Raw genomic sequence first — 13,574 nt, forward strand, 5'->3', positions numbered from 1 at the left:
CAGGAAGATGGGATTTCCCACTCAGGCCAGCATTGCAGGTGTCAACATGAACCAAAGGAGTTTGTGTACTGTGAGCGACATGGAGCATCGTAATGCCCCTGAACTACACTCCAGGTTCCTTTTCTTAGACTGCTGCTTGACCAGATACATTCCCCATGTTCTGTGCTAAATTTACTAAGTTAGTTCTTAGAGCGCTTTTGTGATCTTGCCAACCCTATGACTCTTAAGGACTTGCAGAGCCTGTAATTAAAATTCCTTATAAAAACATTGGGTTTTATTTCTCTGTTGTTTGTTCTAGCTGAGAATTCCAAGGAACACAAATTCCAGGAGCATTTGGGTGCACAGTGCTTAGTCTGGATGAATATGGAATGTCAACACCCTTCAGTGCAATTCAAGACCAGAGCACCTGCATCTTTCTTGGCAGGACCATTGGGACTAGAGGGAAAACAGAACATGACCTTTGTATGGGGGTCATCCATGCCTTCCCAATCAGACTAAAACTTCAGCTGTGTGTTTAAGAATTAGTCTTTAAAGACTCAGTTTCAGAGACAAAACCTAGCTTAAGTCCATCCCTAGGGGTTTAAGAGCTGTGTGGTAGAGCTCGTAACTATTACTAAAGCGGAAAAACAGGACTATGACATCAAACTTTTTCTTCCCCTTCCCTTTTATTTTACTTGCAAAAGTCAAGTTAAGCAATCGTTTGCAAAGTTTGCTGCAGCAATAGCATCTTTGCTTGTGCAACAAAATGCAATAGAGAAATTATCTAATTGGTTGTTAGCAAAACCCGTTACTAAAGGTTTGTTATCTAGTCAGCGTTCAAACTTTGTAGGCTGCTTGGAAATACTACAGAAGTGGGCGGTGTTCCCATGATGAGAAAGTCACCAAGAGATTGAACGCTTGCTTGATCCATTCTTACAGCTGTATACGACAGAGAATGGCACGGGGGACTAAGGCTTATTAAACCAGGCTGAGGACAGGTGGAAGACACCGAGACTCACGCCGGGGAGGGAGGCGGAGCTCGGAACGGCCTGGATACACTCCAAGGAGCTGCCGCCGCGCTCCGCCCTCAGCCTGGCGCCGGGCGGGCCCGGGGAGCTGGAGCGCCCTGCACGCCGGCCCCGGCAGCTGTTGCTGCACGGGCCCCGCCGCGCTGGGCCGCAGGTAAGAGCGAGCGGGAATTCACCCCAGGTCGCGTGGCCTCTAGCCCTGACCTCGGCTCCCGGAGCTGGGTGCGCCCAGGCAAGGGCCGTAGGGCGAGAGCCTTCTGGGGTGGGCAGTGGTGCCGCCGGCGGGGAGGCCTAGGGAGCCGCGCGGTGCGGACCGCGCCTCCCACGGGCGGCGCCGCCTCTGCCCGCTCCCGGCGGCAGCGGGGCCCGCGGGCTGGGGGCCGGGTGGGCCGGGGCCGGGCAGCGCCAGGTCGCGTGGTGCGGGCAGCGGCCCTGCGCTCTTGCGGGACTCGGAGCCCGCCCTGCGGCCCCCGACTGCGGCGGGGCTGAGCCGGTACAGGGGGGCAAAGCAGGAACTGCCCGGCAGCCCTAGGAGAGCAGGATTCTGGTGGTCATTCCCACGGGGAGTTGCCATGCGGGCCCTGCAGCCTGCGCTGAGGCTGCTCCTGTGCGCTCTCCGTGCCACCCGATGGGTGACAGTGTAAGCAGTGGAAAAGCCATTTGTTTGCAGCTATATCTAGTATTAGTGTATGTATGCATTTAGTGTGCATAACCGTCTCCTCAGTTGCAGTTTAAAGCACACTGGCAGCCCCATACTCAGACAAGAGATAAACTTGAATATGACCTTACTATTGAATCTGACAGTGACAACGTGCACTAGTGCACAGCCTTCTGTGAGTAACTTTATATTTCTTTTGCTTAGTGAAGACAGAGTTTTATCTTAATATTTACTGTATGGCCTGTGAAGCTCATTGACTACCCGTGTGCACTCAAAGGTATATTAAAGTGTTACTTCAGAGTATTAAACTTGCTAAGCTGCTTTGGTTCATTAGCAGGCATGTTTTTCCAGTTCCGTCTCTGCTTTTTGTCCATTTACTGGACAAGTGTCTTTGAGCAGCTGCGGTGCTGTTTTGAGTGGTATGCAGAAAATAGGAAAACAATCTCAAACCTATATTCTCTGTATGTCTTTCTTATATGCTGGTTTATATATATTTTGCCTAGCATAAATGTATTCTTTATTACAAAGAAAATAAGAAATTATGAACAATAACAAATGCTTCTTATGAACGTGTCTTTGTTACTGTATCTCTGGAGTGGGCCAGTGTCACTAAATGACACAAGCAAAAACGACGCACCACAGCCTTGGTCACGATGAAGAGACTAATTTATTTTTTCTGACTCTAATCTTTTATAGTTCTCAAAAGATGCCAGTGGATTGGAGGGTGAACGTGCCACCTCTCCAACGACACTGGACAAACTACTTGTACATCAAATTTCTCCGCCTCTATGAAAATGTAAAACAATAGGTTATTTACAGAAAGTTGTGTAAGAAAGTTCTCTACAAAAATGTAAACTTAGAAGGCTTTAGAAAACTCTTGATAACCAGGGCGACAGGCCAGGATGTCACACATGGGTGCTTGCATAGCTGCATGCAGAAATGAATCTATGTCAGAAAGCTGCTCCTCCCACCACCCTCCTGCTGTTGGTATATTTTGAACCATAATCTGGCTAACAGGGAATTCTGGCTTGCTTCAGTTGTCTCTTTTCCCCCTTGTGGAAGAGCATTTGTTAGGATAATGAAGATAGAGGAGCATGATTCTCACAGTGGCTTTGAAGCAGAGAGAAATGAGGCAGTGGCAGTGCAGTCACTGAACTTAAGCTCTTGTGTAAGAGTACTGACATTACAGTGTAGCTTTCTGTACAGTCTCTTTTTTTGATCAGCCTTATGCTGCTGGCTTGGCCACCAGCAATGTATAATCATATGCAAATGTGGTATGGTATTGCAAAGTCAGATGAGTCAGAAATGAGCATTCCGGGAGGAAGATTTCTGTTCACACTAGTTTTAAGTTTAATAGAAATTTCCTGTGACTGCATGTACTGTTGGACTTCTATTAATTGTTACTCTGTACTTGCATTACACTTGTTTTAAAGCAGCATTTAAGTAAGGGAAGGAGCATTTGAGAAGCAGGCAAACAACAAAACTTTAAAGCCTTTGCAAACATTACTCTAGTGAGCTTGAGAAAGTGACCTTTATCAATGTGGATGGTATAAGTGAACGTGAAACCGATGCCTTAAGTTTTAGGTTTCATATTTTCCAGATTCTGTACTGCATTAGTATATAACTCTGAACTTCACATAAGGTGTTAGCAAGTTCTCTTCACATAAGGTGTTAGCAAGTTCTCTTCACAGTTTAGTTAGACAAAACAATCCTTTTCCAGCCCGAGAGCCAAGGACACCGTTGCAGCTTCAGTCTCAAAAAGTATTTACAACAGCGAATTGAGGAGAGCAAACTGGGAGTATGGTACTTCATAACTTGAAGCTGTAATTGCACAATTAACCCCAATATGTAAATGGACAAAACTTATGAAAGTGTGAAACCTCGTGACCAGTTGTTCATCTTGGGTGTAGCCATGGCCGGGCTCTTGTACTACCCAAGGTATATCCTTTGAAGGCCTTTTCAATAAATACCTACTTTATTCCTTTAGCACTAGTGTCTGTTCTAGGTAGCCTCTCAAGGCATCAAAACCTTTCCACCAAATATCTAAGTATCTGCTGCAGATTGTAGCAAGGTAAGACAAAGAACAAGTGACTTAAAGTGCTTCCATTAAAAAACTTGAAAAAACTAAATTGCATTTATTGAACATATTTTTTATAATATTTGTGAGTAGGTCTATTTTAAAAGTTTTTTTTCCTTGAATAGCTGTTCCTAGTCAAAGGCTGGATATTGCACAGTTTAGGCTGATCATTTCAAAATAATGTCACCAGAGCTGCACTGACTTGTAAATATAGAATACTACCCAACCTGAATTTCTTTTCTAACACAAAAACAGTGGGGACCCATAGTCCCATTAGAACTTTGGTTTTTTAAAAAAATGAAATCAGTATTTATTTGGTGAAAACTGGAATACTTTAAGCACTCTCCTTCTGTTTGTTTGTTTGTTTCTGTCCCTTATTTTTAAAAGGCAGTTTAGTTTTTTGTTGACATCTCAGGTTGTTTAGTGACTTCCCAAGTGGGCTAACCTGAAAATAAGAAAAACTTTGAAAATTCAACTTAGATTTTCGTTGATGAAAAGATGGAAGATCAAAAATACAGAGAAGTAAAAATTAAATTATAAGGGAAACATTTTTTTACTTACTAATCCAATAAAGAATAAAAATTATTTGTGTTACAATATGCACCAGCTACTTTGCATATATCTCACTGTTTCATTTTTTGATGAGTCAGCACAGTAAACAACTACCTTTATGCTGGCTAGGAGCATCATTTTACTGACCAAGTGAAGGGGAAGTGTTTGTCTGTGATTCAATCCAACACGGAAGTCTCACTGTCCATGTGGAAGGCTCTAAATATTTTAGAGAAGTTATTGTCTGTTAAATACTTCCATCTGGTATTGCTTGGCAGAGAGATGTTAAATGGCCTTCTTTGCCACCATTTTATTTCACTTCTCCTGCTTGCTAAGTCTGCTCATACAAAATTCATTAGTCTGGTCAGACTCTTTACATTCCATGTGTCTCTTTTCTTCGTAAATTGTATGCTCTGTCATGCTGATCTGGTCTGAGGTAGTCACTGGTGTTGCTAGCTGTAGTTTCTCAGTAGTGCACTTACGATGGTCTTCAATGTTAAAAGGTAGTTTTCTGGATCATAATAGTTTTCTCATTAAAACTGTCAATAATAACAAGAATTTCAAAACTGGTTCCTGCTACTTGGAGTAGGAGCATATTAGTAGAAAGATGTAATCATCTTTTCAAAAAGAACACTTTGTAAATGCTAGTTTTATATAAGCCATGTGATATTTATTGCCTGGTATACTGGGTAGCTGAATGGCTTAATTTTTTACCTGTTGACAAGAACACCCCCAATATACATGCACACTTTGCTAGTTGCTTTGTAGCTGTTCTTTTACATTACATTCTGAAGTAACTGCACTGGCTTTATTAATTCAGTAATATGAATTCATGTTTTCTTAAGGTCTGTAGGATTATAGTATATGTCTTATGCATCATTTTGTTTTGAGGGAGTAAATCTGTGCTACACTTGGTTGTTACTCCATCTGAATGTTGTCTTATGTGGTGCAGCAATTTCATATTGCCCCCATTCTCTTTAGCTTGGAGGAGTATGGAATTTCTTGTAAGGAGCAGCAAACCTTTTTTTTTTCCCTTCAGACTGCAAGGGGAATTATGTAGACCTTTTCTTTTACTCTTCACAAGGAGACAATTGAAATAATTAAAGGTGTCCTGGCTTCACACATGCTGGGCTATTTCACTTACTCCTGATAAAAATTCTAACAGATAAAAATTTTGTCTTTTAAGTGCATTGTATATATCAAGAGAAGGGAAAGTGTCAAAACTGGCTTGATATCTCTATTCAGGATGCTTGATTCTTTTACAGTTGGTATCACCACTGCCATCTCCATTCTGCTTTTTCTTGTTGCAATTACTATAATTTTATCAGTGTGACATATTTTACTGATTCTTAAATAAAAGTGTTGCCTACGGCTTGGCATCTAGGAGGAAGAATCAGTTCTGAAGAAGAAAACATTTACATTCCAGAAATTTAATGCTTATCTAAAAGGGAAAAAAAAAAAAAAGCCATGTTGTAAAATCAATTCAGATTCTAGCTGAGGAGATACATAACAATAGAAATGCCAAATTACAGAGAACCAGTTATTTTGTTAAGAGTAACTTACAGTCCAAAATAATGTGGACTTTCAACAAAGCATAAGAGTATCAAGAAAAACTGCTCTTCATCTTTCTTCTTTTTCAAATACTGGGTAATTAAAGTTTGTGTTTTGTAAATCACATTTCTTTCCTCAGAAAGAGAGTAAGTAATGCATGTAACAGAAGAAATAACACTTTATCAGAGAAAAAAATAAGATTTTGAGTGCAGGGAAACCGGCTCCAAGGAAAGAGCCGGGTGTCCGACACCCCAGGCCTTTTAAAGTCTCTCTCATGTCCTGATTGGGGCGCTCAGGATCCGCGCGGTGACAGGTCTATTTCTCCGTTGCTGATTGACTTATAAGCTGGTGCAGTCTTGGCCAATCATTTTGGAATTCTCGCCTCCCCTTGGTTGGTCTCTCTTCCAATCTTGATTTAAGTTGTGGTTGTGTTCTGTGATGTAATACTCCTGAAAGTTTCTCTGCCCCTCCACAAAGATTGGCACCCCAGCTCCTCCCCGGTTCCACTCTCCCTTTATACGCGAGCAACACTACTGGGTTTTAATATAACTAATCACAATTTGTTACTTGTATTAACAACGTTTAACTTATATTAACAACATTTAACTTTGTAACAACATTTTACCACTGTTAACTACATTCCTCAAAGGTTTAAGTCTTATTTTTGTTCATAACACATGGCAAGAAGTCATTTCAACAATAAATGATTTACAGTGCATATATTGTGATATCAGGCCGTAGTGTGTCATGCATGTCTGTTTTTCATTTGTCCCATGTTATGAGAAGGATATGAATGGTATCTGCCAACTTTGTGGAAGATTCAATAACCAAAAATATTTTTATTTGCAAAATGTGGAAATTTTGATGGTTTTACACTGGATAAACTATCTCAAGAATATTAATACATTCTTTGAGGTCATACAATTATTTTTAATAGTTAATCTAGTATTATCTTCATTATTTCTCTGCTCTGTGTTTTAGACAATTTTCTCAGTATTTATCTGGATTGGGTCTGGTTACTTTATGTGCAGAGCTTGCTTTAAATATACAGAAAATTGGTAAAATCTTGTAAAATCTTATTGAATTCTATTCTGAAGACCATTTTGGTAGGTATTGGTCAAATTAATTCTCTTGGTAACTACTACTTTCAGTTGCTTTGCATATGTTTTTAATATGTGGACCAGCAGCAAAGGATATGCCATCTTGTTCTTAGTCTCCTTGCTTAGATTAAATAATAATTATCTTTAATTATAAATTGTCTTGAATTGGCATCACTCTGTTGTCATTCTGTTTGAGAGGCAAGAAGACAAGCCAGCAGTGATCTGAAGAAGTAATCTTTTTAAACTGAAGTACTGTTTTTTCCAGTGTTATAACTGATGCTGGGAATTACTGATGAGCTTATACTTGTAAACTGCAGTGAATATAACAGAAGTTGTCAAATGCTTTATAACCATAGAAATGTCCTAAAGATACTGTCAAAAAGTATTAAATACCTGTTTATAGGTGATGGTACAGACACTCACTGTGAATCTCAAATTATTTTCTTTTTTTTTTTTTTTTTTTTTTTTTTGTAGGAGTCTACTAAATAATGTCTTTATGTCTTTTCTGTTTTTTTCCCCAGATAAGGATACAAATCATTCTGAAGCCATATGGCAGTTTGAATATCTGGCATTAAAAGTCTTGGGAAAGAAGGGCTGAACACATACATGCTGAGTTTTGGTCCTTTGCTTGTGGAGCTGGCCAGTCATTCCTGTCACCAGCTAGCAGTGCCTAGATCAGTCCCTTCAGTTCTTGGTGTTTGTGGCACCAGCTCCTGATGCTGCTGTTGCTTTCAAATGTCTGACAGATTTCTTGGTTTTAATACTGTTCTTCACACTGCAGCACAAAATAGGAGTTCTGCACTTTCAAAACCTAAAGTACTTAGGCTGGACCTTGCTGTCTTGAAGACTTTCTGCTCTGATTTTCCTTTGTACTGGTTTACAGTGAGGGTAATTATTGTGCAGTGAACTGCCGACTCCTTCCCTTCTGCATGGTTACTTTTCCAAGTTGATTGCTCATAGTTACCAGAGCACACACCTATGTTTCAAACAAAAATAAATTAATTTTAAGAGTTGTTTTCTGAGAAGAGCAGTCTTTGTGTTACTTTAAGACTTGAAATGCCAAAAGTGCGTGAAGATATCTCTTCCTTGTACCTCTTCTTTAGGGCGTATAGTGCTGTGGCAAGTAATTTGTTCTGGGCTTGTTTGTTTTGTTGCTTTTGTTGTTTATATGTGACTAGGTAATATGATTCATTTCCAACCTTGCAGTACATCCATTTTATTTATACATTTTCTAGCATCATTTCAGTTTCTTTTAATAGAACTAATTGAGTCTTTCTGGAAGGTGACAGGAAAGATTTCCAAACTGCAGGGTAAAACTGGAATTAGGAGCAAGAACAGATACTTAGGTTTTTTGCCTAAAATCACAGGGAAGCTCAAAGTTTTAATACAGAATTTCTGTGTGCTGTGCCTCCAGTAATCATGGTTCTTGGTGGTGCATAATTTCAACTTCAGAAATTGTCATTAATATCTTTGTCTCACCAGCTGAAGCCTCATCAAATTTACTGTTTCACTGCTTGATATGGTGTTAAAGTATGAAACAGCTGCTTCTGCTAGTCTAAAACTGGTAATTGACTGCATAAATACATATTGAATTCAATTAAATGTAATGGGAAGCATTATTGAGTTGTGTGGACTTTCTGCAGTGAAAAATTTTGGTGTCTGGTTTGCTTCAGTATTTCAATTCTTTATTTAACTGTTTTACCTGTATTGATTGATTCACAGGATTGTTAGGGTTGGAAGGGATTTCTGGAGATCATTTAGTCCAACCCCAGAATGCTTAAAAGCTCACTGGATGAAGTATATCTGCAAAAGTTATGGTACATAAAATTAGTAATGAAGAATCCTAAGTATACCACAACTAAGAATGAAAAGAGACCATTTACGACTAAAGGAGCATTAAAAATAGTCTCTCCATAATAGAAGTCTTTTAATGGCAAATAAAATTCTCTTTAGCAGAACTGTGGCCATTTTGTTTACTGCTAGTTTATTAGCATACGGAGCAGCAGGTTGATTGGGGACTGAGCAGGGAAGGAGAGTTAGGAACATGAGAGCTCAAATAGTTTAAATCCAGAGTTAAACCAAGATTCTTCTGGTCTGGGTAGATGCAAAGGAGAAATACCAACCAGATATCTCCAAGAGGTAAAAAATCACACAAAGCTTACTAGTGAATTATAGAAGATGAGGAACTTGGTCCAATTATTTAGTACAACATGAAACTCCACAGCGCAGACATAGCCCACTGAACATAGAAAACCTTTAAACCCATTTGACATTATCTTCTGTGAAAAGAAAGGTAGAAGAAGAAAGGGACAAAGACAGGAAATACGTAGAAAAATAGACATAGCTACCAACTCCAGGGTTCCAGTGATGCAAAGCTCCAAGATGAAGGTAGGGTTAAAGAACAACATGCTTGCCTCATTGTCAGCCTTCTTAAAAACCCTTCCTCCCATGTGGGTCTTTCAGTTGCTTGGCCATTTAGGGGCTGGATTAGGCAACACTGGGGGGCAGCCTCTATTGTGCCATGAGTGATAGACACTGTGCAGCTGGGGCAGGGCACCACCTCACCAGAGCAAGGCCTCACCAACCCCCTACCACACATTCCAAGCCCCCAAGATGTCTCAGAACAGATTTCCAGTCTCTGGCAGAACATTATTTGAACTGCTCCTTCCTAGTCACTTCACAGAAACAAGGTAATCTTATATTTTGCATAAGGCTAGTGTTTTCTTCTGCCAAGTGATAATTGCATACCTCTCTTATTTAAAACAAATTAATGAAGATTGGTCTTGGTGGGATTTTGGGAGGTGTCTAATTGCAGAAGATGGAATAAAGTATTTCCTTGTTTGTTGCGTCATTGCTACTTGGCCTGTTCGAAGCCTCAAAATGGCAGCAAGTAGTAGCTTCAAAAGTTTGCAAACTCCTGGAAGTGTGTTTTGATTTAGCCTTATTTGTGAAATATTATTGAGCTTTTGAATGTAGTTTATGATCACATATAATTTCAGTATTCTTTCAGCTTAACACTTGGATGCTAACTTTCCTTCCTTTGTTGCCTTTAAACATGACATAGTTATGCTGATTTTTTTTTTTTTGGTGAAGTATATTGACTACAGAGCCAGTAGCTACACTAGCTGACCTTTAGGGCAAAGGTGAGTCTGACAATGAAGAAAGCATCGGTTTGCAGGAAATAAAGAAAGCAGGTCACAAATGTGACCTGTTTTGTGAAGTAGTTGTGTCAATGAAAAAACAGATGACACTGAAAATAGAAATGAAAAGGAGTCTTTCCAGTGTTCTGGCATCTGCTGCTGTATACTTGCTGTGATGGTGACCATATCTTTCCATGTTAGAGATGGTAATAGCTTGCAGTGAGCACTTTTGTTTGTGAAGGTACCAAATAATGTATTTGAAATAGTTGTAAGGGAAGGGTAAAATAGTATGTTTCCTAGAGAAATAGGAAAAAAACAAATAAATATTGCTTATTCTTAAGATGCTTATAAGAATGTAATGCTATGTTCATTAAACACAGTATACTTTGTTAGAAAAACATTAGAATCCTATTAGAATAAAATAGTGTGTGTTTGATTAATTGTGAATAAGATGATAGGTGAATTTTCTTGGGGAGTGGGGGAGGATTGCTGATGACTTAATCAGGCAGGTGTGGAACAGCTAGGATGCCATTCTTTGAATTTAAAGCAAGCTGTGTGCACATCTAGAAGATGGAAGCATTACAGTACAGTCAGATCAGGACTGGTCCATGGTCATATCTAAAGGAGCTCATACTTTTTAGGCATGTTTTTTGAAAGCTTTGTTTAATAATATTGTCAGTAGACAAATCACAAAGTAAAGATGGGAGAAGGTGCTGTGGATCTGCTACTGGATGTAGATGCTCCAAGAGGTGAGGGACTACAAAGAACCAAATGCATCAAAAGGCTGAAAAAATGATCCAGAAAGATGTTCCATTTTTGTGTATGATAGTATTCAAGTATGTTTTTAGCTATTTAGAATTATCAGTATCTTTATGGGTATCTTTTATTAAAAAAACCCACCCAAGATAATTTTGAAAGACAGATGTTGGTGATAGGTCTGCTATGTGACAACGTGCAGAGCTAAGACCTGGCTGAATAGGGAAGAACTGGTTATGACTTCTGGGTGATACAAAATACCTTTTCTATAGTCCTCTCTCAGCACCTTGTGTTGCATTTTCTGATCAAGCTCTGTTTTACTTTTAGGAGCAAAGCTGTGTGTTTAAAATGGAAGTTGATGTGAATGGAGAGTCCAGAACTGCCCTCTCCACCCTCTCTGTGCCTCTTGCAGAGGTGAGTTCTGCAGCCAGGATGGAAGCAGAAAAGCCACGCTGTTCCAGCACCCCCTGCTCACCACTGAGGCGGACAGTTGCAGGATATCAGATCCTTCACATGGATTCTAACTACCTGGTTGGCTTCACAACTGGAGAGGAGCTGCTAAAATTAGCCCATAAGTGTATTGGAAGTGAAGAGAGTAAAGGAGAATCTGGTCCTAACTTGGGCTCCAAACATCTTGATTCAGGACTTTCACGTTCCTCACGTTTGTACAAAACTAGAAGTAGGTACTACCAGCCATATGAGATCCCAGCAGTAAATGGAAGGAGGAGGAGACGGATGCCCAGCTCAGGGGATAAATACAATAAAGCTTTACCATATGAACCTTACAAGGCACTTCATGGTCCCCTTCCTCTCTGCCTTTTGAAAGGTAAAAGGGCTCATTCAAAATCCCTAGACTACCTCAATTTAGACAAAATGAGCATTAAGGAACCTGCTGACACAGAAGTGCTACAGTACCAGCTCCAACACCTTACTCTTAGAGGGGATCATATGTTTGCAAGGAATAGCACATGAGCTATCATCTCAAATTTAGAAATGATTTCTGATCTTTTGTCTGTTGCTGCAGAAACCCACTGTTGTACTGTATACATGACTGTCCACATTGTAGGTGCAATGAGGTGCAGCTCAAGTGTTACTAGGAAGTAATTTATTCGAATACAGTCTTGGCAATGCAGTGTTCTACAAATGCTTCGAGAGAGAAATCTTTCCTGATCAAGCAGCTTCTGATGCAGATTTGACTGCAACTAGTGCATATTTCTTTGGACACATTTTAACAAAAAAAAAGCTTTTGTTTTTTGGGATTTTTTTTTTCTCTACTGCTTCTGTTTACACAACAGTAATTCAACACTGAAAAATTTGTGATACCTGCTTGGTTGTTGCTAATTTTGGCTTGATATTAGAAACTGCTCTTGGATAAGTACCCAAGGAGGTTTTCTGGGTTTACTTTTTGTTTCTGTAGTAAAATGTATGCGTTTTTCTTACAGCATGGACAGGAAAGTGAGCTTGACTGGATGAATCACTTGCTATTTAAACAATCCAATTCATACATTTTGAGACTGCGCTTGTACTGGTGATGTGGGTGAGATTTGTTCATAAAAGAAACATTTGCTACTTGAATCCTATTAAATTATTTTTTTAGTTTCTGCATGGAAGTAATTGCTTTTTCCATTTTATTCTATGAAACATGTTCAGAATAAATCTTTAAGTTATTTAAAGCAAATCTTTCAGGAAGTAAAGTTTTTTTTTTTGGGGGGGAGGTTTAGGTTTTTTTTTGTTAGATTTTGTTTTTGCAGTGTCTAGGGACAGAAAATGGAATGTCTGTATTGGTATGTTGGTAGTGTTTTTGATTTTAACTTGTGATTTTCATTTTGACTGTAGTAGCAGAAGATGTCACCTTCATAGCTTTGGAAATTTTGTTGACTTGAAGCAGTGAACACGAGCTCTGGAGGGTGGAATTTTTCTTGACAAGAGTGCAACGAAATATTTCTTGTCAGCGTTGAAAGGATGATCTTGAATTTTGCAGCAGAATAATGCACTGGGTTACTTTTGTTAATAAATTTTTATCCAAATATGATCTCAAATGCAGATTTGACAGCTGTATCCTTAGATGTGTTTAAAACATTTTGTTTAATTTGTTTTAATTTTACTTCAGTTTAAAAATGAAAAATAGTTTTCATACTGTATTTTTCTTAGGTGCAGTCTTGTACTGAAGCAGTGCATAACTTGATTTTGCCTGATGACCTCTGCAAAAGTTAAAAATAATTTCATATTGCTTTTAAACATAAATTATTTGATCAGTTGTTTCTGATAGAATCAAGATTTTTTTTTTTATTTATCACTCAGAATTACTGGAAAGCACTAGTTAGTGCATGTACTCTGGGAAATGAAGAGTTCTTACACTGTCACGCCACAGTTTAAATGAAGGCAGCCCACTAGTGAGCATTTCGTAATTTGTCGCCGTTGAGGCAGGACGGGAACAGAATTACTCCAATTCAGAAGGCAAGAAATGAACTCATTTATTTCAAATGCACCACTCTTTTATAGGGAACATTGTGCAGACCAGTTTCATTGGTGTTAGAGTAAAAACATCTCACACCATTGGTGTGCTCTGAATGACGCACAGTGGCAGAACATATCTATAAACAATGTGAACAATAGGAGAGATAGAGAATTATTTACATTCCTTTGAAGCACTTTCCCAGGCCAAAGCCCCGTTCGAAACCTCTCTCTTTATCTCTGACTGAACTGAGAATACCCATTGTAGTTTGGTTATCTTTT

At 39.2% G+C, this 13,574-nt stretch overlaps 1 protein-coding gene across 4 annotated transcripts; it reads left to right on the forward strand.

The window, feature by feature from the left end:
- The first annotated feature begins 657 nt into the window (after positions 1 to 657).
- MACIR (macrophage immunometabolism regulator) lies at positions 658 to 12,516 on the forward strand. Of its 4 annotated transcripts, none has more exons than XM_054004271.1 (3): positions 658 to 1,161; positions 1,732 to 1,840; positions 11,166 to 12,516. In XM_054004271.1, exons 2-3 carry the CDS (start codon positions 1,787 to 1,789, stop codon positions 11,808 to 11,810), a joined length of 699 nt encoding a protein of 232 aa, XP_053860246.1. In that variant the 5' UTR covers positions 658 to 1,161; positions 1,732 to 1,786; the 3' UTR covers positions 11,811 to 12,516. The 4 variants fall into 4 exon arrangements, with proteins under 4 accessions (XP_053860246.1, XP_053860249.1, XP_053860245.1 ...); XM_054004270.1 differs by lacking the exon at positions 658 to 1,161 and adding an exon at positions 1,400 to 1,647; XM_054004274.1 differs by lacking the exon at positions 1,732 to 1,840.
- Positions 12,517 to 13,574: the final 1,058 nt, after the last annotated feature.

The sequence above is a fragment of the Vidua macroura genome, chromosome Z, assembly GCF_024509145.1.
Source record: "Vidua macroura isolate BioBank_ID:100142 chromosome Z, ASM2450914v1, whole genome shotgun sequence".
NCBI classification, from domain to species: domain Eukaryota; kingdom Metazoa; phylum Chordata; class Aves; order Passeriformes; family Viduidae; genus Vidua; species Vidua macroura.